Raw genomic sequence first — 26,968 nt, forward strand, 5'->3', positions numbered from 1 at the left:
AATGCTCGTGATTTGTAGCTGTCAGTTGCCCTGGACCTTTTGAGACCCAGCCTTCCAGGACTGGCATTTTGCCTGGCTCCAAGGGGCTCTCATGCCCTCCACCCCAGGATGCTGAGTCAGTCCTCAGGGCCAAGGCTCAGCCCCCCTGCTCTCTCTCCTGACCTGCCAAGTAGCTGCTCCTTCTCCAGGGGGGGCCAGAGCCCAGTTAGGGCTTCTGTGTGCTTGCCATGAGTAATCAGAACACGTAGCTGGGAGCCTGGCAGAGATGGTCTAGCTGGGAGGTGGGGGACAGTGGGGCTGGCACACACTCGGAGGCTCCATTCTGAGCTAGCAGAGCGTTGGCAGAGGGTGGTGGGCAGCCGGGGCCCCTGCAGCCCCAGACTGGGCCCCACTGAGCCCATCACCAGGGCTGCAAGAGAGTAGGCTTGGAGCCTCTGGGGGTTGGGGGGCCAAGAGAGGAGCCAGCAGAGGAGACTCTTGTTTCCGAAGGGTTTCCTAGATTTCAGCCCCCTCTCCTTTTCAGGCAGTGGCAGTGGGAGGAAGCACAAGGAGAAGCCACCTGTCTCTAGGACAGCTGGGTCTCAAGGCCACATCCCTGGGGCCAAAATTCAGGGCATTCCAGCCTGAATCTTGAAACTTTTCATTAAGTTAACATTTACAGAGTTGCCCCTGTATGCACAGGGTTGGGGATCCAATGATGGGGAAAATGGTGTTTACTCTCCCAGGGCATCAAGCGGACAGGGAAGAGAATCAAACAAGAATAATCACGTGGCCTTCAGATCTCCTGGGGCCACCCTTGACTTTTCTTCTTCCTTCTTTCCTTGTTTGTATTGGGCCCCACGGGTAGAGGATTAAGTCCTGTTTCTCGGTACATGGTGAACTATCATGAGCCTTGGTTTTCTCACCTACAGAGGAGAATGTAGCCCCCCTCTGTCCACTGTAGGGCTTCCTGGTGAGACGTTATGGTGGAAGACTTCATAAATAGCAACGGGCAATGCACCGGTCATTTGCCTTCTGTCTGTTTCCAGATTGTTTACCTAAGCTCTTAGAGAGCTTGAAATAGAACATACATGCCTTCATGCAGAAAAGCACTCATATTCTACATCATTATATATTATACATACATTTCAGATGGAATCCACCCATGGAACTAGTCCGCAGATCAGTCCCAAGTCCCCTGTGCCCACTCCAGTCACCACACCCCCAAGTGCAACCTTGATCTTGATCTTCTAACTCCTCGCTTTGTCCTTGTACTTTGTATCTTGGGAATTACTCTCTCCGTACTCTCGGATCGACTTCCTCCGATCATCCTTACCTTGGCAAGATCCATCCATGTTTTTGGGCGGAGTTGTCAATCATTCGTCCTCACTGTTGCGTAGATTTCCTTCTGGGAACCCACACAGCGTATTTCCATCCTGCTGGAGGTGGAGCCGTTCTGAGGCCATGACCAACGGTGCTGATGCCAGTGTTCTCCTACTTGTCTTTTGGTGAACACACGTGTGCGTTTCTGTTGGAGATAGATGGGTCAGAAGGCAGATGTACATTTCAGCTTTGGTAGATGCTCCTAGTTTTCCAAAGGGATTGTACCAATCTGCAGCCCTCAGCAGTGAATGGATACTCTAGTTCTGCCCCATGCACTTGACAACGAGTGCATTTCCCCACACACAAAGGAAGGATTTGGGGGTGATTCTTCCTTTCCCCCACCTCCCTCCTTGGAGCGTTGGCTTTCAACTGATGTCAATATTTACCAATACTGCCAAGCACTGGAGTAGGACAAACAAGGCAAAGTCCCAGCTTGTAGAGAATCCCAGTGTGGTGAGGGAAAGGACCAGAAAAGGATTACTTTCGAAACAGGGACATGCCCACAGTGATGGAGATTGTATGAAGTTCAGAGGTAGCATCCTGGAATGAGTGGCCAACCGGAAGGCTTCCTAGAAGAGGTGACTTCAGTTTTTAAGCTCTTGGAATAATATTGTGATGTATTGATATTGCTTATCAATTTAATAGCATTCTTTCTGACGTTAGGATTTACTCTAGAAACATTTGAAAAAGGGGCGCTGGGGTGGCTCAGTCAGTTGTGTCTGCCTTTGGCTCAGATCATGATCACAGGGTCATGGGATCGAGCCCAACATCAGGCTTCCTGCTCAGTGGGAAGTCGCTTCTCCTTCTCCCTCTGCCCCTCCCCACTACTCCTGCTCTTTCTCTCTCAATCTCTCTCTCAAATAAATAAAATCTTAAAAAAGTTTTTTGTTTTTTTTTTTTTAAAAGGTGGAGTAAAAAGAAATCAGAAGTCATACCTCTCAGTAAAGTGCTGGTAGATGTCAGATGTAGTGTTTCCTTTTAGTTCCTGCCCGCCCCACTGCCCCCCACCAAAGAGCCAGGTGGATGTAAAAGGGGCTGGAAAAGCATAAGGGTGCAGTTTGGTGCTTTTGGTGAACGTTGGGTGTTTGTGGGTGGGAGGTGCCGGTGAGCCCTCACCTCTGGGCACTGACATGCAGTGTGTAATTTTCCCCCTTTGATTTATTTATTTGAGGGGGAGAGAGTGAGTGCGCATGTGTGCAGGTGGGCAGAGGGAGAGGGAGAGAGCTCAATCTCCTGACCCTGAGATCCTGACCTGAGGGAAACCAAGAGTCAGACTCTTCACAAGCTGAGCCACCCAGGCATCCCCAGCGCACACATTTTTAAGGTTGAATCAAGATCGCCTTTGCTAGTGGCAGCGTGGTTTCTTATCTGACACCACACTCAACGGCAAAAAGTGGTACATCACCACCACTGGTACATACACCAATGGAGTAATCATTTTTATCTCGGTTTTGGTGGAAATAACATTTTCCTGTGCAACTGTTGCAGTTGAAATCTCTCCTCTTCCAGCAACATTTACACACAATAGGGTTAGTGCATTTCTCAACTGCAACTGGGGTTACCAGTTGTGATTCTGATGCATGACCATAATTTAGAAACTTTCTTTTTTTTTTAAAAAAAAAGATTTTATTTATTTATTTGAGAGAGAGACAGTGAGAGAGAACATGAGAGGCAAGAAGGTCAGAGGGAGAAGCAGACTCCCCATGGAGCTGGGAGCCCGATGTGGGACTCGATCCCGGGACTCCAGGACCATGACCTGAGCCGAAGGCAGTTGCTCAACCAACTGAGCCACCCAGGCACCCATAGAAACTTTCTGATGCCATCGAATACGTGCTCAATTTTAAACAATGTGGAAAACTTAAAAATATGTATAATAAAAAGAAGAGGAAATCATCATTCTTGGTCTTTCTGCCCAGAAAAGACCACAGCTAATGTTTTGGTGTATTTCCTTCCAGTGTGTGTGTGTGTGTGTGTGTGTGTGTGTGTGTGTGTGTCTGTGTGTCTGTGTGTGTGTGTGGTGTGTGTGTAACAGGTTTTTTTTTTTTTTTAATTATAAAGGTAACATCTCAACTCAGAAGAAAATTTGGGAGATGCAGAAAAGACAGTGAAAAGGCAGTCAAGTCACTGAAATGTCACCACCCAGAAACGGGCAGTCTTAGCAGCCAGACTTCCTGTGTGTCACTCACTCCCTATAGCTTTTATATCTCATTATAAATGCCAAGTTCTAGAAGAGAATGTGGCAAGTGAGGTTGTCCCTCTAAGAAAGGGTGGACTCTGTTTTGTCTCTGATGGGCTCGGGACACGGGTCATTAAAAGGCTATAGACTAGTCAGAATTGGGAGCAGGAGAAGCCTGACCTGGGAGCTCATTGGAAATGAACTCAGGAGTTTGGGCAAGGGCAGGTGGACCCTGGGCCTATTCCTCTAAGTGCTTGCTGTGGTTTGGGGAGCATTACACAGGAAGACCAAACTCTGGGTTCCGGGTTCCAGATGGAGTGGAGGTGGGGGTTCACCTGGGAAATGGGGAAGGAACTGCTTTGCAGCATGGAGTTCATTATACTTACATGACTGCGTGATAAAGCTTCTGGAGGGAGGGACTGCCTGGGTCGGAGCCCCATGCCAAGCCCCATGCGAGGCCGGTGATCAGTGCTCAACAAATAAGGAATGAATTAGCGGATGTGTAAGTGAATGGACGAATGAATCCAGAGCTGGAGCTCACGTGGTTTTTTCCCCTTTAATTTCTAGGATCGGCACATCAGTTAACATCTGACCCCTGCCAGCCCATCCCCTCGCACACACGTTGATCATACCTCTGGGCTTGAGAGAAAGCCGGTCTTGGAGAGGGCACCATGATTTCTCCCTTCTTAGTGCTGGCCATTGGCGCCTGCCTTACCAACTCCTTGGTGCCAGGTAAGCTGGAGGACTGGGCAGAAGGGTGGGGAACCCCAGTGCGGGTGGAATAGGAGGAGGGTGATGTCTCTGTTCAGGGTCATAGAACTATTCAAAGGCTTTAACAGCTGGAAACACGTGTTTCCAGAGCAGGAGATCCCAGCTCTGCTGTTGCACGTGCTACTGTTAGGGCACTCTCTTTCTCTTTAGATGATCCTGTTCCTTAATGGGGGTATAGACTATGCCAAGTCTTGGAATGTTAAGTCTCCTGTTGCTTTTGTCTACTTAACACTCCTCCATGGCGATAACATTCCCTGGTGGTCTAAATTTTGCTGGTGAAATCGACAAAAGTTTTGTTTCGTTTTTGTTTGTTTGTTTCTTTTCTTTTTTTTTTTTTTTAAGATTATATTTCTTTGATAGAGAAGGACAGATCACAAGTAGGTAGAGAGGTAGGTAGAGAGGCAGGCAGAGAGGGTTGCGGGGGAGGGGGGGGGATGCAGGCTCCCCGCTGAGCAGAGAGCCCTGAGCTCATGACCTGAGCCAAAGGCAGAGGCTTAACCCACTGAGCCACCCAGGCACCCCTCGTTTTTTTTGTTGTTGCTTATTAGAGACTCACATGGAAGTTTTCTTGATTCTCCAACACATTCTAGATAGGTTGTTTATGTTAACTCTTCAATTTCCGGTTCTCACGCTGTAAATTCAGACCTCTGCGGAGACTGGGCTTCCTTTCGGAGTGGCGCTCACATTTCTCAAGACTCGCTTTTCCGTATCCTTTCTGTAGTAACACATGCGCATTATCAATCTAGATCTGTATCCGATCTGACCCCTCAGCACCCAGCCCTGGCCCCAGTGGGAGAGGGGAGCCCCCCTCGGATCAGTCTATCCTGTGGATGTTCTTTTCCTGTCCGGTGGAGACAGGAATTCCTCCTCCTTAAGGCCGTGTGGGAATCACGCAGTATAGTCAGTGCTAGACAGGGAGTGAGTGCTCTTGGGAAGAATATTTTCAACAGGTGGGGAGATTGGGGTGCAGGGAAGGGACTGACTGGCGCTTCCCCCCGGTTACACAGCCCCAGCCCGTCAGGACTGGGGGTGGAACCAGAGCTGCCAGAGTCTCAGGCCATTGCTCCCTTTTGCAAACCCATGAAGCCTTTCAGTGTGGATCCTTGGGGATCTGCAGTCACTCTGTGGGACCACATCCCTGCTTTCTCAACACTCACAGCCCGCCTGAGTGAAAGGTAGACAGAGGGATGAAAAATGAAAAGATGAACAAGCAACAATGTGAGAAATCTTCAGATATTCAGCAGTCGAACGTCTTTTGTATTTGTTCCCTTTTAGCCGTTCGGATGAGCGTGTAGTGGTGTTACATGGTCTTCTCTTTTTACTTTTTTATTTCTTATTTTTTATTTTCTTAAGATTTTCTTTCTTTGTTTTTTAAGATTTTATTTATTTATTTGACAGACAGAGATCGCAAGTAGGCAGAGAGGCAGGCGGAGAGAGAGGGCAAAGCAGGCTCCCTGCTGAGAGGAGAACCCAATACAGGGCTCGAATCCAGGACCCCCCAGGATCATAACCTGAGCCCAAGGCAGAACCTTTAACCTGCTGAGCCACCCAGGCGCCCCAGATTTTATTTATTTCTTTGAGAGAGAGAGCGCATGAGAGGGAAGAGGTCAGAGGGAGAAGCAGACTCCCCGCTGAGCAGGGAGCCCCATGTGGGATTCGATCCCAAGACTCCAGGATCATGACCTGAGCTGAAGGCAGTTGCTTAACCAACTGAGCCACCCAGGCACCCCCCCCCCCCTTTTAAATTAGGTATAACTTACAGTAAAGTGCACCAATTCAAAATGTATCACTTCATAGGTTTTGACATATTTTGTGCCCACACAACCACCACCAGATGAAGAGGGAACATTTCCAGTCATGGGACAGAAGGGACTTTCGTATGCACTCCCCAACCAAGCCCGCCCCTTGGCCCCCAAGCCAAAGGTGGTGACCTAGACTTACTCCTGCCACCGTACATGAATTGAGCCTGTTTGGAACTTCATGTACATGGAATTGTACAGTATGTACTGATAAGTACTCTTCCCCTAGCATTATATTCTGAGCATTTGTGCGTGTCCTATAATGTTCTCTAGAAACAATGGCCTCCTGATACTCTGTTGTCCAAGGCCATGATTGCTGAGGCCATTCCTCTGACAATGAAGTCAGTTTCACATGCACCAAACCCTTCTCGGGGCCAGGCCCTGGGGGTGGCGCTGGTGGAAAAGACAAGGGCTCTCACCAGTCTTTGTGGGTCTCCCAGGGAGCATCCAGAGCTGGGAGCTTGGCAGAGTGGGATCAGAGCTGGAATCAAGAAGAAGGAATGGGGGCAGGGCAGGCTGATGTCAGCCCAGCCCCTGTGGTCGGGTGGGAGGAGGGGGCATCTGCGCGGATGTTGGGGCTAGGGGAGAGAGGGGCCGGTAAATCAAGACCACCCCGATAGCACCCAAATGGCCCGAGAAGCTCCTGGACCCAGGCCTTGCCACTGTGGTAGGTGTGGAGGAAAGCAGAAGGAGATGGGAGCCAGCCCTGGTCAAAGCCACTGGCTCTGTCCTTTGTTGAGTCTTGAACTCAATCCTAAAACTGCTTCTAGGAAGCTGTAACTCCCATTTTCCTGGGGGCAGAAGCTCAGGTGGTGGGAATTTGCCTCAAGGTACACAGCTGGATGGGAGGACTGAGGCTCCCGAGATTCCAGTGGGGTGGGGGGGGTGTCTCTTCCCCTGTGAGTCAGCAGAGCCCTTCAGAAGAGTGGTGGCCCTGGAGGCTGGGGGCCCTGGGGGTGGGGGGCAGTGGGACAAGTCCTCGTGGCCTCTGCTGGGAGGAACAGGGGATTCCAGGTCTGGTGTGGAATTATTCCTCTGGGTGCTGGTTGGTGATCTGGGGGCCGAGTAAGGCATTTATTGAACCAGTCGGCACAGTGACCTTGAGAGGAATCTACATAAATAAATGCATTTGACAGGGAAGGAAATGGAGGTTAGGGAGGTGTGACCTGCCGCCATGGGGGTCCTTGGCACAGCTGTGGTTGTCACTGAGGTCTGTCAGGCACTGCCACTGTGTTCTTTCCATTGAAGGATTGACTGCTGGACACACGGAGGGGGGGACGAGGGGGGGCAGGGGTGGGGGGCGGGGGGGGGGGAGAAGAGCATTCCTCGTTCCCAGTTTTTCCCAAGACCAGGGACACAGAACACCCTCCTCTTTGCTAATGTCTCCTAACAGGGGTGAGATTGTGTGTGGCTGCTTTAATCCGATTCGTTAAACAAAGGGCAATCTTGCTTTCCAGTACCGCAGTCAATGCTATTGCTAACTCAGGTTTCTGCTGCCTTTAATGACTAAGCCAGGCAGAGTTTATAATTGATGGCTGGATACCTCTGGGGACTCCTTCAGGTGAAAGTAGTTTGTTTTCTTGAACAGATTAAACATTACCCTCCTAATTGTGCTTGCACAATTCATTTGCTGCCTTAGCAGAATGTCTCTCTACTGGGTGGAAGGAAGCAGCGCGGGTTCTGGGGAGCGGAGCCAGAGCTGTGCATCCCTGGGCACATTGATTGACATCTCTGAGCCTTGGGCTGACCTAGGTGGTCTACAGACCACACAGTGGCTGGCGGAGACAGACCATCCTGGCTCCCTCTGCCAAGTCCAGGCTGCCTTGCCCTTAGGCACGAGAAGTTGGGGTATCCGTAATGTCTGGGGACGGAAAGCTACCCCCACCCTTGCCAGATAACTCTGTCTCTCTGTCTCTGCAGAGAAAGAGAAAGACCCCAAGTATTGGAGAGACCAAGCTCAGCAGACCCTGAAGTATGCCCTCAGGCTTCAAAATCTCAACACGAAAGTGGCTAGGAATGTCATCATGTTCCTGGGAGATGGTGAGACCGGTGGGGGTGGGGGACGAGGACACAGCTGGGTGCAGGCACCTCAGTAGGGGCTCAGGGAGCCAGGCTGCGGTGGAGGGGGCTGTGTTGAAGAGGCTGGGGCCCAGGGATGGGGGGATGTTTAAAGGGACGGGGGAGGGGGCAGGCTGTGGACCCAGGAGGTCTGTCTGCTCTGCCAGGCAGTTCCTGAGGATCTGGGGAAGAGTGAGAGAAAGGGGCCATAGAGTCAAATTTGTAGAGCCCCGTGCTCTGGCGCCCACACCCCAGCCAGCCTTGGCCCCAAACTAGAGAAGGGCAGGTGGTGCCCGAGGTGGAGGGGCAGGGAGCCCGAGAGACTGAGTCCCCCCTTCCCCTGCTGCAGGGATGGGTGTCTCCACGGTGACGGCCGCCCGTATCCTCAAGGGTCAGCTGCACCATTACCCCGGGGAGGAGACCAGGCTGGAGATGGACAAGTTCCCCTACGTGGCCCTCTCCAAGGTGAGCTCCAGCCGCGCAGGCCCAGGCCTCCTACCTCTCAGCTTGGCCTCACCGAGGAAGGGCAGGGCAATAGGGCCTGTGGGCAAGGCAGTCGGCCTTCCTGGGGTCTCTGTGGCCCCACCGTGAAGCGAGGATAGCAACAGCGGCTTGCCGAGACTTGATCTTGAGGGTCGTAGTCGTTGGTTTAAAAATCTATGGAAGTATAACCCGTATGGGGAACGTGCACGTGCCCCAGTGGGCAGCTTGCGTTACTGCAGACTGTGCCTGTCTATAGAGCCAGTGTCCAGGCTAAGAAACTGAATGTGACAGCAGCCACCAGGGCCCCCAGCTCTCCCCCAAACCCTTGTCCTCCCTGTCCCCCTTCTGACTTCCAACACCACCGCAGAGCTGTTCCGCTTCCTCCTTGCTGTCTGGGGAATCCCGTGGCCTATATGCTTCTGCACTGGTCCTATTGCGTTTGTTCCCTCCCCAGGGGCCTCCGGGTGAATTCAATTAGTGATGGCAGCGCTTGCTGTTGGGGTCTCTGGTGGGGGCGGCGGGGGCAGCAATGGGGACGTTAATGGAATGAAGGTCTTCTGGACATCCTGGGTCAGGCCTGGGCTCACTTCTGGGGCAATTGGCAGGAGCCGGGATGCAGTTCTCAGCCTAGTGGGGAAGGCAGGCAGGCACACGGCTTCAGGGTCTCAATTAGAGGTTTTTCCCCATTCTAGATCCTGCTCCCCCCCCATCTTTTCCTCCCTTTGCCTCAGCCTCCCCCATGTCACTTTTTCAAGAACACCCCTCTCCCTTTCCCATCTCTAGGACGCACCTGCCCCCTTGCTGGCTCCCACAGCCCCAGACCCAGAGGGAGGCCCGAGTGACCCAGCCCCCACCCCCCCCTGCATGTTGGAAGGTTCCACTCGCCCCTTCCCGCCACTCTGGCTGCCAGGGCATGGGGTGTGGGTGCAGAAAGCAAGCGGCTAAGTGATACCTTGGCTCTGGGGAGACCTTGGGAGGTAGCAGGGCTTGGCTAGGGGCACAGGAGGCCTCTCTGTCTCCATCATGCTCCAGTCCTCATGGTGGGAGTGGGAGTGAGGTGGAGACCAGCAGCAAGGCCTGGCCAATTCCTGAGCCTCCTTTTCCGCCTGCAGACGTACAACACCAATGCTCAGGTCCCCGACAGCGCAGGCACGGCCACTGCCTACTTGTGTGGCGTGAAGGCCAATGAGGGTACTGTGGGGGTGAGCGCAGCGACCCAGCGTACCCAGTGCAACACGACTGCGGGGAACGAGGTCACCTCCATCCTGCGCTGGGCCAAGGATGCCGGTGAGTGGCGTAGTGGTAGGGAGTGGGGCCCAGCTCTATGACTGGGCTGGGCCTCGGTCTGCCCCACTGCGTAATGGGGAGAGAACAGAGAAAGATGCTCTCCAGGGCTCGTCCAGCTCATGGCTAGGAAACTAGGAGATATTTGTGGAATCCTGTTCATGAGCAGGAAGGCTAGTGGCTTTAGGGGCCCGCTCAGATGTGGGTTCCTGTCCCAGCTCATTTCCGAGTCTATTTATTTGACAATAAAATGGGCGTGAAAACATCGCCGCCTCGTAGGAACGGTGTGAGGAAGGTGCACGTAGAACGTAGCCTGGCGCCGGCCCCGTGGGAGATCAGTGTCTGCCTGTCCCTTCCTCCCTGGAAGTGGGGGCTCTTCTCCTGCTTGGTGTCCCGGGAACTTTGGAGTCAGGGTATGAGATCGACTGACAAGGTGACACAGCCACACCACCTGAGAGCCCTTAGGGGGGGTCCCTGTGTTCTTGCAGGGCACCCGGTTGGGGGGGGGGGCTTCCTGTAGGAGGGGCTCCTGCAGGGTGCACGATGGAGGGAAGGACCCCCGCCCAGGTGCTCACAGCTCAAGGGCCGTCAAGGGGGGAGGGCCACAGAGGCAAAGTCTGAGCTGTGCTGTGGGGGTCTTCGGAAGTCCACCGTGTCCCCCCCCCCCCACACCAATCCCCACAGGACTGGGGGGCGAGACTGAGGCCCAGGCAGTCAGTGGAACAGAATGGAAGGCCAGTCTTTAGTCGGGAAAGGGAAGGAGAAGACAGCTTGGAGCGCCCCGTCCCCAGCCGACGCCAACCATCCTCTCCCACACCCCAGGCAAATCTGTGGGCATTGTGACCACCACGAGAGTGAACCACGCCACCCCCAGTGCTGCCTACGCCCACTCTGCGGACCGGGACTGGTACTCAGACAACGAGATGCCCCCGGAGGCCCTGAGCCAGGGCTGCAAGGACATTGCCTACCAGCTCATGCACAACATCAAGGACATCGAGGCGAGTTTGTGGGTGCAGGCCGCTCTGGGACGGGCAGGCTTGTGAGGCGGGGCCTCTGACGGGCCTCCAGCCTCTGCTGGCTCAGGAGAAGCGGCCGGCCTGGCGCCCCACACACCTGAGAGGCTCCCAGCCCATTAGGGGATTTGCGGTCGGGGCAGGGAAGTCCTGGAGGCGCTCTCCGCGGTGGGGCTGAGGGCTAAGCCCCGGTGTGGCTGCCACCACACCCCAAGAATCAGGCGCCCAGGGATTATCCTGTAAGTGGGGATCCGGCACTGCTCCACCAGCGCCCCCTCGCCCACCCGCTCCCCACATGGGGAGGTAGGGGTGACCCATGGCCATCTGAGGGCTGTACCTGTCCTGCATGTGCCCTCGGGCACAGACAGTCACAGGTTGGAGCCCCCGACCTGGAAGCCTGGAGCAGAGGCGGTGCGGGCAGTGGTTAGCACGAGCGCTCGTGGTTCAGCTTCCCGGCTGCCAGCCCTTGTCCCACCACCTGCTGATGTGTGGCCATGGGTCAGTTAACCTCCATAGCTTCTTTTTTTGTTTGTTTAGGATTTTATTTAATTAATTTATTTATTTGACAGAGATAGATCACAAGTAGGCAGAGAGGCAGGCAGAGAGAGAGGAGGAAGCAGGCTCCCTGCTGAGCAGAGAGCCCCATGAAGGGTTCGATCCGGGATCGTGACCTGAGCCAAAGGCAGAGGCTTTAACCCACTGAATCACCCAGGCACCCCTCCGTAGCTTCCTTTTGAGGGCTTGTTGGTGACTTGTGGCTCCCTCGTCAGCCCACTGCAAGATCCAGATCTAAATAAACTTAGAGTTTAGTAAGGCCTGACACCTCGTGGGTTCTCAGAAGGTGGTGGCATTCTGCACAAGCCACACAGGCCTGCCCAGAATCCCGACTTCATCACCCCAGGCCAGCAGGTGTGCACAGGTGCGCACAGGTGCGCACAGGTGCGAATACACGGAATAGGTACTGTCCCCTCGGTTCTCGGGGGGTTCCCTGCTCTGGCCTTCATTGAGGACCTCCGGCTTATTCCTTTTTTAGGCTCTTGTTACCCATGCCTGGGATCTGGAGAGGGCACAAGGGGATGTTAGCTCCCCAAAACTAAAATGGGGGTTCAGTGGGGGCTCAGAGAAAGCCCCCAGGTCCCACTTCCCCCTCACCTGTTTCTACCACCACCAGACAAACGGACTGGCTCCCAGACCCACCCTCTGTCCCCCATGCACCACCCAATTGCCAAGGCCCCTTTCCCCACCCATGACTTCCCTTTTCCAAGCAGTGGATTGAGCACCCCCTTTCGGGACAAACAGTCCTAGCAACCCGTCCTAGTGAGCATGGACCTGAGAGGCCAAGCCTCTGTCCTGACTTTACCTCCACTTGATGCACATCCTGGGACAAGTTGCTTCCCCTTCCCGAGCCTCAGTTTCCCCACCTGTGCAACAAGCCTAAGGCGCCCCACCTGCCCCCTCCCAGGGCCGCGGGAGGCCGAGATGAGGTCATGGATGTGAGAACATTTGTTGTACAAGCGCAGGGTGTAATTACGGGGCTGCTTCTTGGGGAGATGTGCCAGGAACCGCCGGAGAGGGGGACAGGAGCTTAGGGAAGCCTGCTCCATGGGGCGAGTGTAGATGGGGGTCCTTGGGTCACTGGGGAGCATGCTGGGGCGTGAGTGAGGGGGTGGGCTGGAGCGAAGGCTGCCCCCCCCCCTTCCTCTCGTTCTTTCCCACTTGGCCTCCCGTCCTCTCCCGCATCTCCACCGTCCCAAAGCCCCCCGGCCCCCAGGCTGCACATGAAACACAACTCCCGGTGTCCGCCCTGAAAATAAATATCTTTGACTAAAAAAAAAAGGAAAGAAAGAAAGAAAGACACAAACCCAAACCCCAAAGCCAAACAGCAAGTCTGTTATTTGGGAGTTTAATGAGCGTGTGAAGTCCCTGCTAGGGCTGGAAATGATGAGGCTCCCGGCATAGAAGATTGGGGGCTTCATTTTCCACTCTGAAAATGCCAAGGGGTCAGGTTCTGTGGGAACGGGGGTGGGGAGCTGGGGGCCGGTGACCCGGGGTCCCCTCTCCTTCCCCTCAGAGCCCGCCCTGCTCCCCAGAGCTCCTGGCTGGGGCCGGCCGTGACCTCTTTGGAAATACTCTGGTGTCCTCTGCTTCTGCCAGAGAGAACACCTTCCCCTGGGCCGCCCCCGGGTGCTGGGAGCACGTTGTAACACTGTATTAACACACTTTCCTCTGCGGCTATCCTGCCGGTGGGTGTTGCTTCCATCTTACAGATGAGGAAACTGAGGCTCAGAGAGGTGAAGTGACAGGTCCTTGGTCCGTACGTGACAGAGTCGGAGTCAGACCCAAGTCTGACTTCCAAGCCCGTGCCCTTTCCAGTTCCCTATGACCCAGGCTGGTCCTGGGTGCCTTCCCCACCTCTGCTATCTGCCCAGACTCCTGGGTCCTTGGGAAGGAAGGAATGAAGTGTAAGGGAGACCTTGGAGCCTAGGAAATGCCAGGCCTAGGACAGTGGATCTGAGGCCAGCCAGAGCCGGGCTTTGCTCTCCCAAGGTGTCCAGGGGCGGTGGCCTGGCCTGACGCCCGCGGTGACAGGAGGACACCGGTGTGGTGGTCACCGCAGGCGGCGACTGTTATGCTCTTGGCCCCATTTTAAAAATAGTCAGGACTTCAAACATGGACTCCCAAGGAAAACAAACAGTCCCGCGTCCGTCCGCCCACGCACACCAGCCATGGTGAGTAAAATTAGCCTGGTGGGGACTACACAGACGTGAGCGCTGGTCATTGTTTGCCCAGGCTCCCGGCGGCCGGGCGGCCCCGAGACCTCCCTGGCAGCGGCCTCTTGCCTGTGGCATGCTGCTTCCCACTGAGGAGAGGAGGCTTTTGGCCTCCCCGTCCTCAGCTCTGCAGATGGACCAAGGCCCCCATGCTGGAGTCAGGAGCCATGGGTTCAAATCCGTGTGGCCCTGGGGGGAATGTTTACATTTCTTGAGTTGCAAAATGGGGACACGGGTTCCCTTGCAGCCTTGGTAATGAAGTTGATTAAGATAACATATCGGGGGGCGCCTGATGGCTCAGAGGGTTAAGCCTCTGCCTTCACCTCGGGTCATGATCTCAGGTTCCTGGGATCGAGCCCCTCGTCAGACTCTCCGCTCAGCGGGGAACCTGTTTCCCCCTCTCTCTCTGCCTGCCTCTCTGCCTACTTGTGTTCTCTCTGTGTCAAATAAATAAATAAAATCTTAAAAAAAAAAAAAAAGATGACATATTGGAAGTGTTTAGTGCCTGACATGCCGACAGCGCTCTGTAGACAGTGTTACTCTTAAGCGAGCAGGAGCAGAGTCAGGCTTCTGGAAAGCTAGGTAGGAGAAGTTACCAGTACCTCCCAACATTCCACACAGATGCCCCAAACCATGGTCCTCATATGTTCATGCTTTCATCTCCCCAAGAGGAAAAGCAGAGGCTCAGGATGGGCAGTGTAGACCGAAACCAAGACTCTCCGAGCTGGAGAAGCGTCCACAGTATCCCCAGCGCCTCCAGGAACCCAGCTCTTGAGGCTTGGAACCCTGGGGTACTGATGGCTCCTGTCCCCCATAGGTGATCATGGGGGGCGGCCGGAAGTACATGTTCCCCAAGAATAAAACCGACGTGGAGTATGAGATGGACGAGAAGTCCAGGGGCACGAGGCTGGACGGGCTGAACCTCATCAACATCTGGAAGAGCTTCAAACCGAGACACAAGGTAACCTGTCCCGGGGCCCCGTGGCTACAGGGCTGGCTTGTGCTGGGAGGGGCTGGGTCCCGTCTCTCTGAGTCTCGGTTTATTTCCTCCTCGGTGGGGAGTGGGTCGTCATTCTTACCCTGATGGGCCCAAATGGTCTAAGAGACACATGAGTGGCACATAGTAGGTGATCAGTCAGTTCCTCCAGGGGCGGACACCCAGGGGAGCTAGCCGGGCAGTAAGGACAGTGGCCATGGAAGCACCTGCATGGACATTCCCTTGAGCCCCTACTGTGTGCAGGGCCCCTGGCTGGGCACGAATTCCAAAGGGTGAATCAGATGGGCAAGGAATTGTGGATCACTGTGTGCTTGGATGGCGAAGGGCCCAGGAGCTACGGGAACCCGGAGGGGACAGACCACAAGGGAGGGGCTGACCAGCCCTGAGCAGGAGGAGGGAGAGGAGGGTTAGGGGAGTGCGCGAGCCATGAGGGGAGATGGAAGCCCTCCATCGTGACTTGGCTTTGGCCCCAGCGGTGAGAGCACGTGCTGGGGAAGAAAGGCTGGAGCCCTGGCAGGGCCTGAGTGCTGGCTCACTGGAGTGGCTGTGGCAGCCACTGGGCCTGGGGCAGATGGGGTCTGGAAATGACTGTGGTTAGGACTAAAGACAGTGGGGAGCAGCCTGGGAGCCACTTTGATGTCACTCTGGGGTTGGGTTTCTGAGGGTTCCAGGACTGGCCCCCAGGGGTGGGGGGGCGCTTTGTGGGATGGGGCTGGGCCAAAAGCAAGGTGGGGGCAGGGGCCTGAGGATGGCCCCCACAGGATGAATGAGGGCGGGACTGAGCCACTTTGAACCCTTCCCATTCGTCTGAGTCAGCCCCGGCCAGGCCAGAGCCCCTTCCTGGCCCAAGTCAGAGAGACACGGCTCCTCCCAGCCTCAGTTTCTCTACGTGGAACATGGGACCAGAGTTTAACCCTTCTAGCCTGGGTGGGTGCTTAACCCCAGAGCTCAGTGTAGACTCTAAGAGGGAGAGATTGGACCCTTCTAGAGTCAGACTCTCCTTTGCCGCCGAGTGGCTCTGCCATCTGGATCTCAGTATCCTTGTCTGCAAAATGGGAATAACTACTTTCCTCATAGGGCCAATGTGAGTGACTGAATGAGGTAACACAAGGGGAACCAGCTCAGCGAAGCCAGGCACTTCCTCAGTCTTCCTGCCCTCCTTCCCATAACAGCCCCTGAGGCTCCAGAACCACAGATCCTGATGTCATTGCCCAGAGAAGGCAAGGGGCTGTCCTAAGGATGCACAGCCAATTCCCAGCTGTACTGTGGCCCCCAGCCCAGCCGCTGAGTGGTGCCCTCTCGGGATAAGTCAGCCAGCTTCTTCTATGGCCTCTGTCCTCCAATGGGGTCACTGGAGCAGAGCTAGGGCTTCACTTCCTCCTTGGCTATCCACAACTTCCATCATACACCCAGTGCTTAGCTCCTGATGGACACTCCAGGCCCCTGGTGACCCATATCTTTCTCTTCTTGCCTCCATGATCTGTCCCTGCTGTTTGAAACTCTCCTTCCTGACCCCAGGCGGTCACTGGCTTCTTGTCCTCCAGGGCCCCATGAGGACATCACCTCCACTAGGAAGCCTTCCCTGTTGCTGCCTCTGGGCTCACAATGTCCCCTGGTCTCTCCATTCTCATTCCCCCGCATTAGAATTGCTTGTTTGTCATTTCTTGAAGGCATGTGATAGAGCCTTAAGGAGGGATTAGTAAAGGGCTGAAGGAAACAGATATATTCCCTAGACCCCAAGACCAGCTGGGGTCCGTCCTCCCAACCCCCCCAGCCCCCATGTGGCTGACAAAGGCCCTTCCTCCTAGCACTCTCACTACGTCTGGAACCGCACCGAACTCCTGAGCCTGGACCCCTACACTGTGGACTATCTCTTGGGTAAGTGGGGGGAGGTGGGGGTGGAAGGGGAGAGGGGGATGGAGGACCCCCAGCTGGGTGCCCTGCGGCTGGGGCTGTGAGTCCAGCACTTGGGGAGGCCAAGGCCCTAGCCTTCCCCCTACTTAGGGACCTTTGCTCTCAGGCTCTAGGACCTGGGAGAGGTGTGGAAGGGGTTCTGGTTCATAGAATTGGGCCTGAAATCTGCTGCCTGTGCAGAGTGAGTGGTTCCCTTGAGCACAAAGGAAAACAGAAGCTCAGGTTGGGGAGGAGACTGGGATGTGCCCCTCAGCCCAGTAGCATCACGGCCCAGGTAAATCTGACCCCTGGCTGGGGCAGGAGACCTGGAGCCAGCCCTGCTATGTGGCCTGGGCAGAAGCCCGCCACGCTGTCTCTGCTGGTTTGACTGGAGGCCCTCCCCAAGGGAGTTGGGAGCATGGGAGGGGCCCTGGCTTGGTGGAATGAGGCCCTGCGCCCCGCCATGCCAACACCTGGTCCCCTGCCCCACCTGGCTGTTGTGCCCAGCGAGTGGTGGCAAAATCTGCAAATCTTTCCCAAGGGGCACAGCCTCTAGGTCCTGGGTGTGAGGTTATGAGTTCAAAGCTGGGCACCTTGGAAGATCCCCCAGACACACACACACACACACCGCTTGCCTGGGTCATGCGACAAACACCCTATGCCACACGCAGGCTGTGGAGAGCTGTGTAAGTTCCCATGTACCACAACGGGCCCCCTCATGGACCTTAGAGTCTGAGTGCTGGGTTCAGATCCCACTGTACCCCACTTATATGCAGATCCCACCTCACTTATATGCAGATCCAACTGCATATAAACTGTGCAACCTTGGGCAAGTGATTTCTCCTCTCTGCGCCTCAGTTTTCTCTTCTGTAAAGTAGGAATGATGACTGTTCTGTAAGGTGAGGCAAATGACCTCAGGATTGTTATGAGCACACAAGAGCCAATGCCTTGTGTAAGTTACTTGTTATCTCCAAACAAATTATCTCCACAAACAGTTTAAAAGAAGAGTAAACGAAAAATGAAAAATAAGTAAAAAAACATAACAAAAGTAAGCATTTATGACTACACAGTTTCTTGGGGTCAGGAATTTCCAGCGGCTTAGCTGGGTCTCCCATGAGGTTGCCGTCATCCAAAGGCTTGACTGGGGCTGGGGATTCCAAAATGGCTTCCTCCCATGGCTAGCAAGTGGGTGCAGGCTATTGTCAGGAAGCCTCAGGTCCTCACCACATGGAGATCTCTGTAGAGTTGGTGGGGTGTCCTTACAACATGGTGGCTTGTTTCAGAGCTAAAGCCATAATATTTTATGTCATGGCATGAAAGTCACATAGCATCATTTCTGTGGTGTTCTATTGGGTACATAGGATAGTCTTACTGTAGGAGGGGCCACACTAGGGTGTAAATTCAGAAGGCAGGGATTATTGGGCGCCATCTTGGAGGCTGGTGCCGCTTCTGCTACTTCCCTGTACCGGGCACTATGGCTTTCAAGCCTGACCTATTCGTGACATGTAAGTACACACCCAAGCTGCCCCGTTGAGTCCATGGTCTTCTGCCTGGGGGGGTTGTGGTGCCGTGTCTGGGGCCCTTCATACCTGGGACTACACTGATGGATTTTAAGTCCTGGATCACCCACTTAGCTGCTGAAGATACCAAGCTACTGAGCACCCGTGCCTCAGTCTCCTCTGTAAAATGGACATAGCGATCCCCTTACCAGTCTCCTCTGAAAAATGCATGTGGTGATCCTCTCACCATAGTATGGTTGTGAAGGGGAAACGAAGCCGTCTGGACCCACCTGTGGGCAGCTTCTTCCTGGCTTGTTCTAACCCCAAGTTGTGTGTGGGGAACCTGTGTTCCCTGAGACAGCCCAGGCTCCTTGTGGGGGAGGGCCCCCCTTGCAGGGTCACAGGAAAACCTCACCGTCTACATCTTCCTTAGGTCTCTTTGAGCCGGGGGACTTGCAGTACGAGCTGAATAGGAACAATGTGACTGACCCGTCACTCTCGGAGATGGTGGAGATAGCCATCAAGATTCTGAAGAAGAACCCCAAAGGCTTCTTCTTGCTGGTGGAAGGTAGGGCCCCAGGCTGCAGGGCCACTTCCCCGGGAGATTCTGGGTATATGGCCTTCGGTCCGGGGATGGGGTGCTCCGACTCTCAAAGACAACCATCCACTTCTGGGGAGAAGGCTAAATTCCTTTTGGGGAAGATGGGTTATGCATGGTGTTGAAACTCCCAGCCCAACAAGCTGTTCTCCTTTAGGCACGAGGATCACCTGTCAGGCCAACTAGTCCAGGAAGGCTTCCCAGAAGAAGAGGTGGAAGCCTTCCTTTTGGGGGTCCCTCCCTGAGCTTCCCTCCTCCCAAAAGACAGGTCCAAGGTCCTCCACGTCAGATACCTATCAGTCTGAGGGAGCTCTCAGCTGGATGGCAGTCATCTGCTGTTACTATGTTCTTGTGAGGCCAAGGTCAGATTCATGACCCTGGGATGTCCCAGATCCCCCAGACTGGGAGAGTCTGTCCCTTTAGGAGTTGGCAGTGTTGTATGCTAATGTTTACGGGGTTTCCCAGCATGCAGGGAGGCCCTAGAGTCGGGCTTTGGTTCTTTGCTGGTGCTGTATGACCTCTGCCTGTACATTTCTGTAAAATGAGGAAAAAAAATGGTCTTAGATTATTAACATCCATTGCATTCAGAGGCATAAAGTACTTGGAACAGAGTCCAGCAGAAAATAAATCTTTCGGTGTTTCTATTATTACCATTATTATGATTACACAATAGCCAAGTCAATAACAATAGGAAGTGTGAGGAAGTGATAAAGTTTCCAGAATCTTCAGAGTTCTAACAGCCATTGTCTCCCATGGTTCCAGATGTTGCCTCACTGAACTCTCCCTGTACACACACACACACACACTTGCACATACACACTCACCACACATATACACACTCCGGCCCCTCTGCCTTCCAGAGGCCAGCAGCCGGCCGCCTGGCTTGGCAGCTTTCTTGCCAAACCCCGGGGTTCCCACTCAAGCATGGCGGTCTCGGCCTGGCCTGAACAGCCCTCTGACGCCAAGGACCCAGCCAGGAACCAGTGGTGGTGAACACGGGCTCCCCTGGGAGCAGTCCTCTTTGTGACTGCTCCCAGAACCACAACAAAGGAAGGACCCACCCTGCCAGCCTGCAAGGCCAGCGTGGTGAGGCTCAGGCCAATGGGAAGGGAGGACACCGGGCTCAGGACCCTAAGAAGTGGGAGTGTCCACTCAGGCAGTGTCCTCCTCTTAGAGACGAGAAGGAGTCGCCTCAGGTCATGCAGCCCTTGGCCATGACTTTGAAGCCAGGCGCAAAGCCAGGCCTCTTGCACCCACCTAGGAGAGAGGTGGCACAGACTTTTTAGAGGCCTTTATGCAGGCCTGCCGTGGGTACTGCCCAGGTATGGAGAATGAGAGTAACACCCAAGTTCAAATCCCAGTCATCCCACCTTGGGCACGTCACTTCTGCACCTAAGGCCTCAGTTGCCCCATCTGTAAATGGGGCTGATTTTGTACCCATTTGTGCCTAGGATTGTTATGAAGGGGAAACTAAACACCAGCTTGTTATGCCTGGCACTCAGTAGGCCCTTAAAGCATGCTTGTTCCATTTCCACCTGTCAGAGGTCTCCGACTCCTTTGAGGAGTTGGAGAAGCTGTTCTGAGGGCCGTGAGGGGTGCTGGACAGAGCACCAGCTTTTCAGTCACGTGGATCTGCTCTAAACCCTGGCTTTGCGCTCTCCATGCATGGACCCTTGGTCCACAACCCGTCCCCACCGAGCCGCTGTAAAGGTTGCACGGCGGCATGATGTGTCCAACATGGTACTTGGCATGTGGCCATTCCCCATCAAAGAATGGTTCCTCTGGCGGTCATGTGACAGGACCTGGGGGTGCAGCTCTCCCCCTCACCCAAGGCCTTTGCCTTGGTGTCTCAAGGGGGCAGGATTGACCACGGGCATCATGAGGGCAAGGCCAAGCTGGCACTGCACGAGACGGTGGAGATGGACCGGGCAATCGGGAAGGCAGGCATCCTGACCTCCGTGGAAGACACGCTGACCGTCGTCACTGCGGACCACTCCCACGTCTTCACCTTTGGGGGGTACACCCCCCGTGGCAACTCTATCTTTGGTAAGTGAGTCTTGCTTGGGGTGGGCACTGGCCACTCCCGCGGGGTGCCTATCGGGGAGCCGGAGTAGGATGGGAGAGGCAGCAAGCTCCAGGCCTGTCCCAGGTGGGACTGTGAGAATGGAGTACGGAAGAGAAGGTAGTGTTGGGGGCCGGGAGCCGTTACAGGATGAGGGGACAGAGTAAAGTGAGTGCTCCGGTGGGGGGCTGCATGGCTACCTGGGTGATGGGTGGATAGAAGAATGAGGGAGGATGGCTACATGGCCTTGGGGGGAATGGACCGCCATCAGGAGGAACGTGGGCACCATGAAAACGGAGGGGTAGTTGGTGGGAAATCAATCAGGTTGGGAAAGTGGCTTCATGGAGTGGTTCAAGGTTCTTCACAGGGAATCTAGGGATCGCCAAGCTGTAGTCTTGGTGCTCCAAGATCCCTGGGCCAATGCCTTCCTGCGCAGGTCTGGCCCCCATGGTGAGTGACACGGATAAGAAGCCCTTCACCTCCATCCTATATGGCAATGGGCCTGGCTACAAGGTGGTAGGTGGCGAGCGCGAGAACGTCTCCATGGTGGACTACGGTGAGATTGCCCAAATCCAGGGCAGGGCACCCTGTGGGGATGGGTCTGGGTATACTGGAGGCTCGTGGCCAAGGTTGGGGAAGGCTCCAAATAGCCAGGACTTGGATCAAAACAATCTCAGGTCAACTCCCCATCCACCGTGGAGTAGCTGTGTGACCTTGGGCGTGCAGTTTTACCTTTCCCAGCTTCCCTTTCTTCCGTGAAAGAGTTTTGCCTCCCAGGGTTGTCTGAAGGGCTTAACGTGGCTCCCAGCGCCTTTTGCTGTTATACTGCCATTTCCACTGTGGCTGTAATTCCCCGGAGCTGAGCCTTCTCCATGTGCTCCTCTAGTTCCGTATGGTTGAATGTTCATTTGCTCACGGTGGCCGCAGTCGTCCTTGGGGGTCTCACTGTGCCGCTCTCAGCAAGCCCAGTGAGAGGCTCTCCTGGGTTCACTAAACAGCCCAGAGGAGCTGGATTGTTCTCTTCTGGGCGTCGAGGGGAGGCTTCTGTGTCAGAACAGACTCTGCCCCAAATCCCACAGCCCTTGCACAAAGTGATGTCCCTGCACCGAGCCTCGTGTCCTCTATAGAAGGAGAGCACTCGAGCCAGCATGGAAGGGCAGGGAAAAGCCACAGCAGAGCCCAGCCCCCTGGCAGGCTCTCAGCAAGTGTTTCTTCTGGCCCACAGCTCACAACAACTACCAGGCGCAGTCTGCTGTGCCCCTGCGCTATGAGACCCATGGTGGGGAGGACGTCGCGGTCTTCGCCAAGGGTCCCATGGCGCACCTGCTGCATGGCGTCCACGAGCAGAACTACATTCCCCATGTGATGGGTTACGCGGCCTGCATCGGTGCCAACCAGGACCACTGTGCCTCTGCCAGCTCAGCTGGTGGCCCTTCTCCAGGGCCCCTCCTCCTCCTGCTGGCCCTGCTCCCCTTGGGCATCCTGTTCTGAGGGCCCAGGGCCCAGGCACCCACCAGCCTATGACAGATGGCCAGCCTCCCCCTCTCAGCACGGCCCACCATCTGGAAGCCTGCCCCTCAAGGGCCAGGTAGAGGGGCCTTCACAGCCTCGACAGCTGCCAGAAAGAGGACCCAGGAAACCAAAGTCTGCTGCCCAGCCTCGCTCCCCTCTGGAATCCTCCACTGGAGCCAGACAAGTTCCTGGCCTCCGGCCTCTACTCCCTTCCTGCTGCCTCGTGGGCCCACAGAGTAGGTTTCTCTGGGCAGGCAGAGAAGGCTGACTGCAGAAATTCTCAAAGCATCTTATTTTTCTAGCAAACACACCTTTCCAGACCTGGAGGTCCTGGAGCTTCCATGGAACATTCCGGATCTGACCTTCCCACTCCCCTCCCCTCTTGGAACCACCAGGTCTCATTGGGCTCATGTCCCTCCCTGCCTGGGAGACCCGATTCTTCTCCCCAGGATGGGGGTTTGCTCACTCATCCCGGGGCTGCCGGGGACTCCCGGGAGGTGAGCTGGGACTGGCCATCCGACCCCAGGGCTTCCTGGGCCGGGAAGAGCAGCCGGGACAGGCAGACATTTCTCAGCTCTTAACACACATGCCCACTCCTCTCTGAAGGGACACTCCTGTTTGGAAAGGCCAAAAAAAAAAAAAAAAAAAATCTTTTTTTTTCTCTTTTTGGTGTCGGTTAAAAGGGAACACAAAACATTTAAATAAAACTTTCCAAATATTTCTGAGGACAGAACTGAGTCTTTGTGGTCAGTGAGGAAGAGAGAGAAACAAGCTTGTTTCTTTGGGAGAGGACTGGACTCCGGGCCCAGGAGTGCGGGTGGCGTTGGGCCGGGAGGAAGGGGCTGCCTGCCGACCTGGGGCTTCACCACTCCGTACCTGTGTGACTTTGGGCAAATGGCTCTATATCTCTGTGTCTCTGTTTCCTTAACAATAAAATGGGAGATAGCCCAGTCCTGGGTTGCTGTGAAAATCCAAGAAGAATGCCTCTGGGCCCTGAAATCCACAGCAAGAAGGCCTCCAAGGGGCCTGGGACACCCTTGCCACAATGCCTACAGACAGAGCCACATGGCCTGGCTCAGCGGAGCTATTTGTTCATTCATTCATTCACTCATTCAACAAATCCAGTTCACCCTTGAACAACACAGGTTTGAATTGCGTGGGTCTACTTGCAGATTTTTTTGGATAAATAGAGTTCTGTAAACTGTATTTTCCTTATGATTTCTTTTTTTTTTTTTTTTAAGATTTTATTTATTTGACAGACAAGAGATCACAAGTAGGCAGAGAGGCAGGCAGAGAGAGAGGAGAAGCAGGCTACCTGCTGAGCAGAGAGCCCAATGCGGGGCTCGATCCCAGGACCCTGGATCATGACCCGAGAGGAAGGCAGAGGCTTTAACCCACTGAGTCACCCAGGCGCCCCTTTCCTTACGATTTCTAATAACATTTTCATTCCTGTAGCCGACTTTATTGTAAGAATACAGTCTATACTACATATAACATATAAAATATGTGTTAACTGAGTGCTTATATTATCAGTAAGGCTGTTTGTAGTTCATTTTGGAGGGGGGAGTCAGAAATTACACATGGATTTCTGACTGCAGGAAGTTGGCATCCCTCCCACTCCTGGTCAAGCGCCAACTGCATTGAGCTGATGCCAGGCACTGTGGCAAGTCTTACGAATTATGCAGCAAAGCACACAGACCTTCACAGAGCTTCAGCCTGGCTTGGCGATTGTGATCTCTTTTCCATTCCTAATTATCAGGCCTGGGTACTAGACTCAGGGTTGCAACTGACATGGCGTATTCAGGGTCCCCAGGTTGGCTCCTTGCCTTACTGCAATGACAGTCCCTATAATTAGCTGGACAGAATGATTACCTATAATGGTAATCATCGTAACCATTCCTGTCAATTACCATCTGCCAAGCTCTATGCTTGGTGCTTTATATGGAGTTGGTTAATCCGACCCTCGCTAGGAAGTAGGCCCCCGTCATCCACATTTGTAGATGAGACTGAGGGTCTAAGAGTTGGTGTGATTGCTCAAGGTTCCCCAGGTTGCGAGGCTGGGATTGGAGTCCAGGTACATTCCATTCCAAAGCTCCAAAACTCAAGACATCCTTCATTTGTTTATAATACATTTCCAACCACTTGCCAATACGGTTCTGATGCAGCCAGTCCAGGTGACTCAACACACTGCCGGTCAAGTTATTGAGCTCGGAAGGCTGAGAGACCACGTCGGAAGAGGGCCCTCCTTGAGGGAGAAAATACAATCAAGCAGGTTTCTCTCTGAACTTCCCGGCAGTCCTGGCATAAAGGGGGACACAGCCACTCCAAAACTGGCTCGGAAAATTTAAACCACGTGCTCACATTCTCACCAGGGCAAAGAGACCGCTCATACCACCTTCCCTATTTTTGTCCTATTGCTACTACTCTTTCCTAAAACTTGTCTAAATGCACAGGTGAGGAGTCAGATTTTAAAAGTTCACCAGCACCACCTGAAATCAACTTCCATGTGCCAAGGTGTAAACCGTACTTTGTGTCTTGGGTTGGGTTCTCCAAGGGCAGACTCTGAGATTTGCGTGCAGGTGGTTTGTAAAAGGAGCCCAGAAGGTCGGGAAATGGGACAGGGAAGGGAAGGAAGCTGATAAAAGGTAAGTTACGAAGCAGTTTGCCATCAAGGGCAACCAGGGCTCAAGCCCACCCCACAGCCACTGGGAGACCCAGCAGAGGATGCACCTCAATCCTTCCACCACCGGGCGAGGGAGCTGGGGCATTTATTCCCCAATTCCTCCCTCATTGGCTAAGTGCTGCTTCCTGGAAAGGGAACACCCTGACACTTCCAACTTGCCCTTGAAGAGCTCAGAGAACCCCCACCCCGCAATGTACTGAAACACTAAATGCTCAGAGGATGCCAACAGGGCACCAATAGCATCTGTGAAACATTGGGATATTGTGAGGTTGGAAAGCAGGGGCCAGGAGTCAGAGATGGAGGAGCCCGTCTCCATGAACGAGGTCAAGTTCTTCAACTTTGCTACACCTGAATGGAGGGTGCTCAGTCGAGCATGTAATGAGTATTAGCTCCCTTGAGGAGCAGGGGCTCCCTCCCATCCTGAGTCTGCCCTATGGGCTTCCAGGTGAATCCGTGGTGCTCGGGCACCCCATGCCCTCGGACACCATCACCGAAGCTGGGCCCCCACACTCTCAGGTCACTTGTCACCTTTACTGTAACTAATCCATGTCAGAGGGCAGAGGCAGTGGTCCCAGCCCTGCCCACCAGCCCCCATCAGAAGCTAAGAGTGAGCATCCTCCTCCTTCAGCACGGGTTTCCAGGGCTCTCAGATGCTTTCTCAGGAAGAAAGAACAGAGAGGGGCTGTAAAATCCACCTCTATTCATCCACATAACCCTTCTCCTGTTAAAGATAAATCCGGAATGTAACACAGTGAAGAGTTTATTTCTATCTCAAACGTGTGATGGTGCATCCGGTCAGGTGAGAGGGACCCAGGCTCTTTCCATCTTGTGGCTCTGCCCTCCTCCGAGTCCTGGATGCTTTTTCTCACCAGAACTACTGAAGTCCTGTGTGCAGCACATCGATGGGGGGGTGGAGGGGCGTAGGGACCCTTTTTAACCACTTCTTCCTGGAAGTGACACACATAGCTTCCACTCTCATCCATTGGCGAGAACTAGTCACGTGACCCCAACTAGCTGCACAAGAGGCTGGGACATGAAGTCTCTCCGGCTTTTTTGGAGGAAAAAAGGGGGGGGGGGGGGGGAGATCTGGCTGGTACTGCTCCACCTTTCTGCAAGGTAATGGCTGATTGGAGCCAAAAGACGGCTGCCCGTCCAGGGTACGGCTCTCCCATTTGCCACAGTCCCCAGAACTCTTGGTACTCTTACACTAAAACCCTTAAGACAGTGCTACCTCTCTGGTCCCGGTGGAGACTGAGCTCATGGCCCCTGCTTTACTCTGGGAGTAGGCAAGCCTCTCCATCCTTGGAAAGCTCCTGTCTCAAGACACAGATTGCCAGAAGCCATCCCAGTGCGAGGAAGCTGGAAGCCGCGGGGCAGGGAGGGGGCAACTGACCAGTGCGGGGCAGAGTGGGGCAGGTCCAGAGGCAGAGAAAGCAACCAGTGAGCTGGGGCTTGACAGGTCAAGGAGTTCTGAGGCTGGACATGAGGATACAGAGGGGACTTTGGAGGACACCATGGGGACAGATGGGCAGGAAGTTCTCAGATGCCGTTCCAAGGAGCTGCAGGTGGACCGAGCACCTGGGGAGTTGGGGAGTGAGCCTCATTTTTGAAAGATCATCTTGGCTGCCCAAGGAAAGTGCTAGAGCAGACCAGGCAGAAGAAACTGGGGCCCAGGAGATGGGGACGGGGAACAAACCCCAAATACAGGCCTGAGAGTCCCGCTCCTGTCAAGGAGGAAGCTAGACCGGCACACGAATGAATAGGTCATCAGCAAATGGTTTGCTCTGAGATGGAGGGAAGGAGGGAGAATCATACCCAGAACATGCCACACACCCATCTAAGCACCCGGGACTTGGCCATGAAGTTGCCATCTTGTCACATATACTGCCCCCACCATCCTGTGAGGCAGGCATTATCCCCATTTTGCAGATGAGAAGGGAGAGGATTGGCAGAGCACAGTGACCTGCTCGGGGCCCGCGGCTTGAAAGGGACAGCTGCAAGTTGCAC

At 54.4% G+C, this 26,968-nt stretch overlaps 1 protein-coding gene across 7 annotated transcripts in view; it reads left to right on the forward strand.

Moving 5' to 3' along the window:
- Nucleotides 1–22,996, forward strand: part of ALPL (alkaline phosphatase, biomineralization associated) — a 56,480-nt gene extending 33,484 nt beyond the window's left edge. For 6 of the 7 annotated variants that reach the window (XM_059376555.1, XM_059376553.1, XM_059376552.1 and 3 more), the window contains 11 exons: nucleotides 4,106–4,270; nucleotides 8,029–8,148; nucleotides 8,516–8,631; nucleotides 9,762–9,936; nucleotides 10,756–10,931; nucleotides 14,535–14,678; nucleotides 16,523–16,592; nucleotides 18,540–18,674; nucleotides 20,559–20,750; nucleotides 21,203–21,322; nucleotides 21,992–22,996. In XM_059376555.1, coding sequence (XP_059232538.1) covers nucleotides 4,210–4,270; nucleotides 8,029–8,148; nucleotides 8,516–8,631; nucleotides 9,762–9,936; nucleotides 10,756–10,931; nucleotides 14,535–14,678; nucleotides 16,523–16,592; nucleotides 18,540–18,674; nucleotides 20,559–20,750; nucleotides 21,203–21,322; nucleotides 21,992–22,257 — 1,575 coding nt within the window. In that variant the 5' untranslated portion in view covers nucleotides 4,106–4,209 and the 3' untranslated portion in view covers nucleotides 22,258–22,996. Of the gene's footprint in view, nucleotides 1–4,105; nucleotides 4,271–8,028; nucleotides 8,149–8,515; nucleotides 8,632–9,761; nucleotides 9,937–10,755; nucleotides 10,932–14,534; nucleotides 14,679–16,522; nucleotides 16,593–18,539; nucleotides 18,675–20,558; nucleotides 20,751–21,202; nucleotides 21,323–21,991 lie in introns of those variants that run through there. The other variant, XM_059376559.1, reaches the window with a different exon arrangement.
- Nucleotides 22,997–26,968: the final 3,972 nt, after the last annotated feature.

The sequence above is a fragment of the Mustela nigripes genome, chromosome 14 (assembly GCF_022355385.1).
Source record: "Mustela nigripes isolate SB6536 chromosome 14, MUSNIG.SB6536, whole genome shotgun sequence".
Lineage (NCBI taxonomy): Eukaryota > Metazoa > Chordata > Mammalia > Carnivora > Mustelidae > Mustela > Mustela nigripes.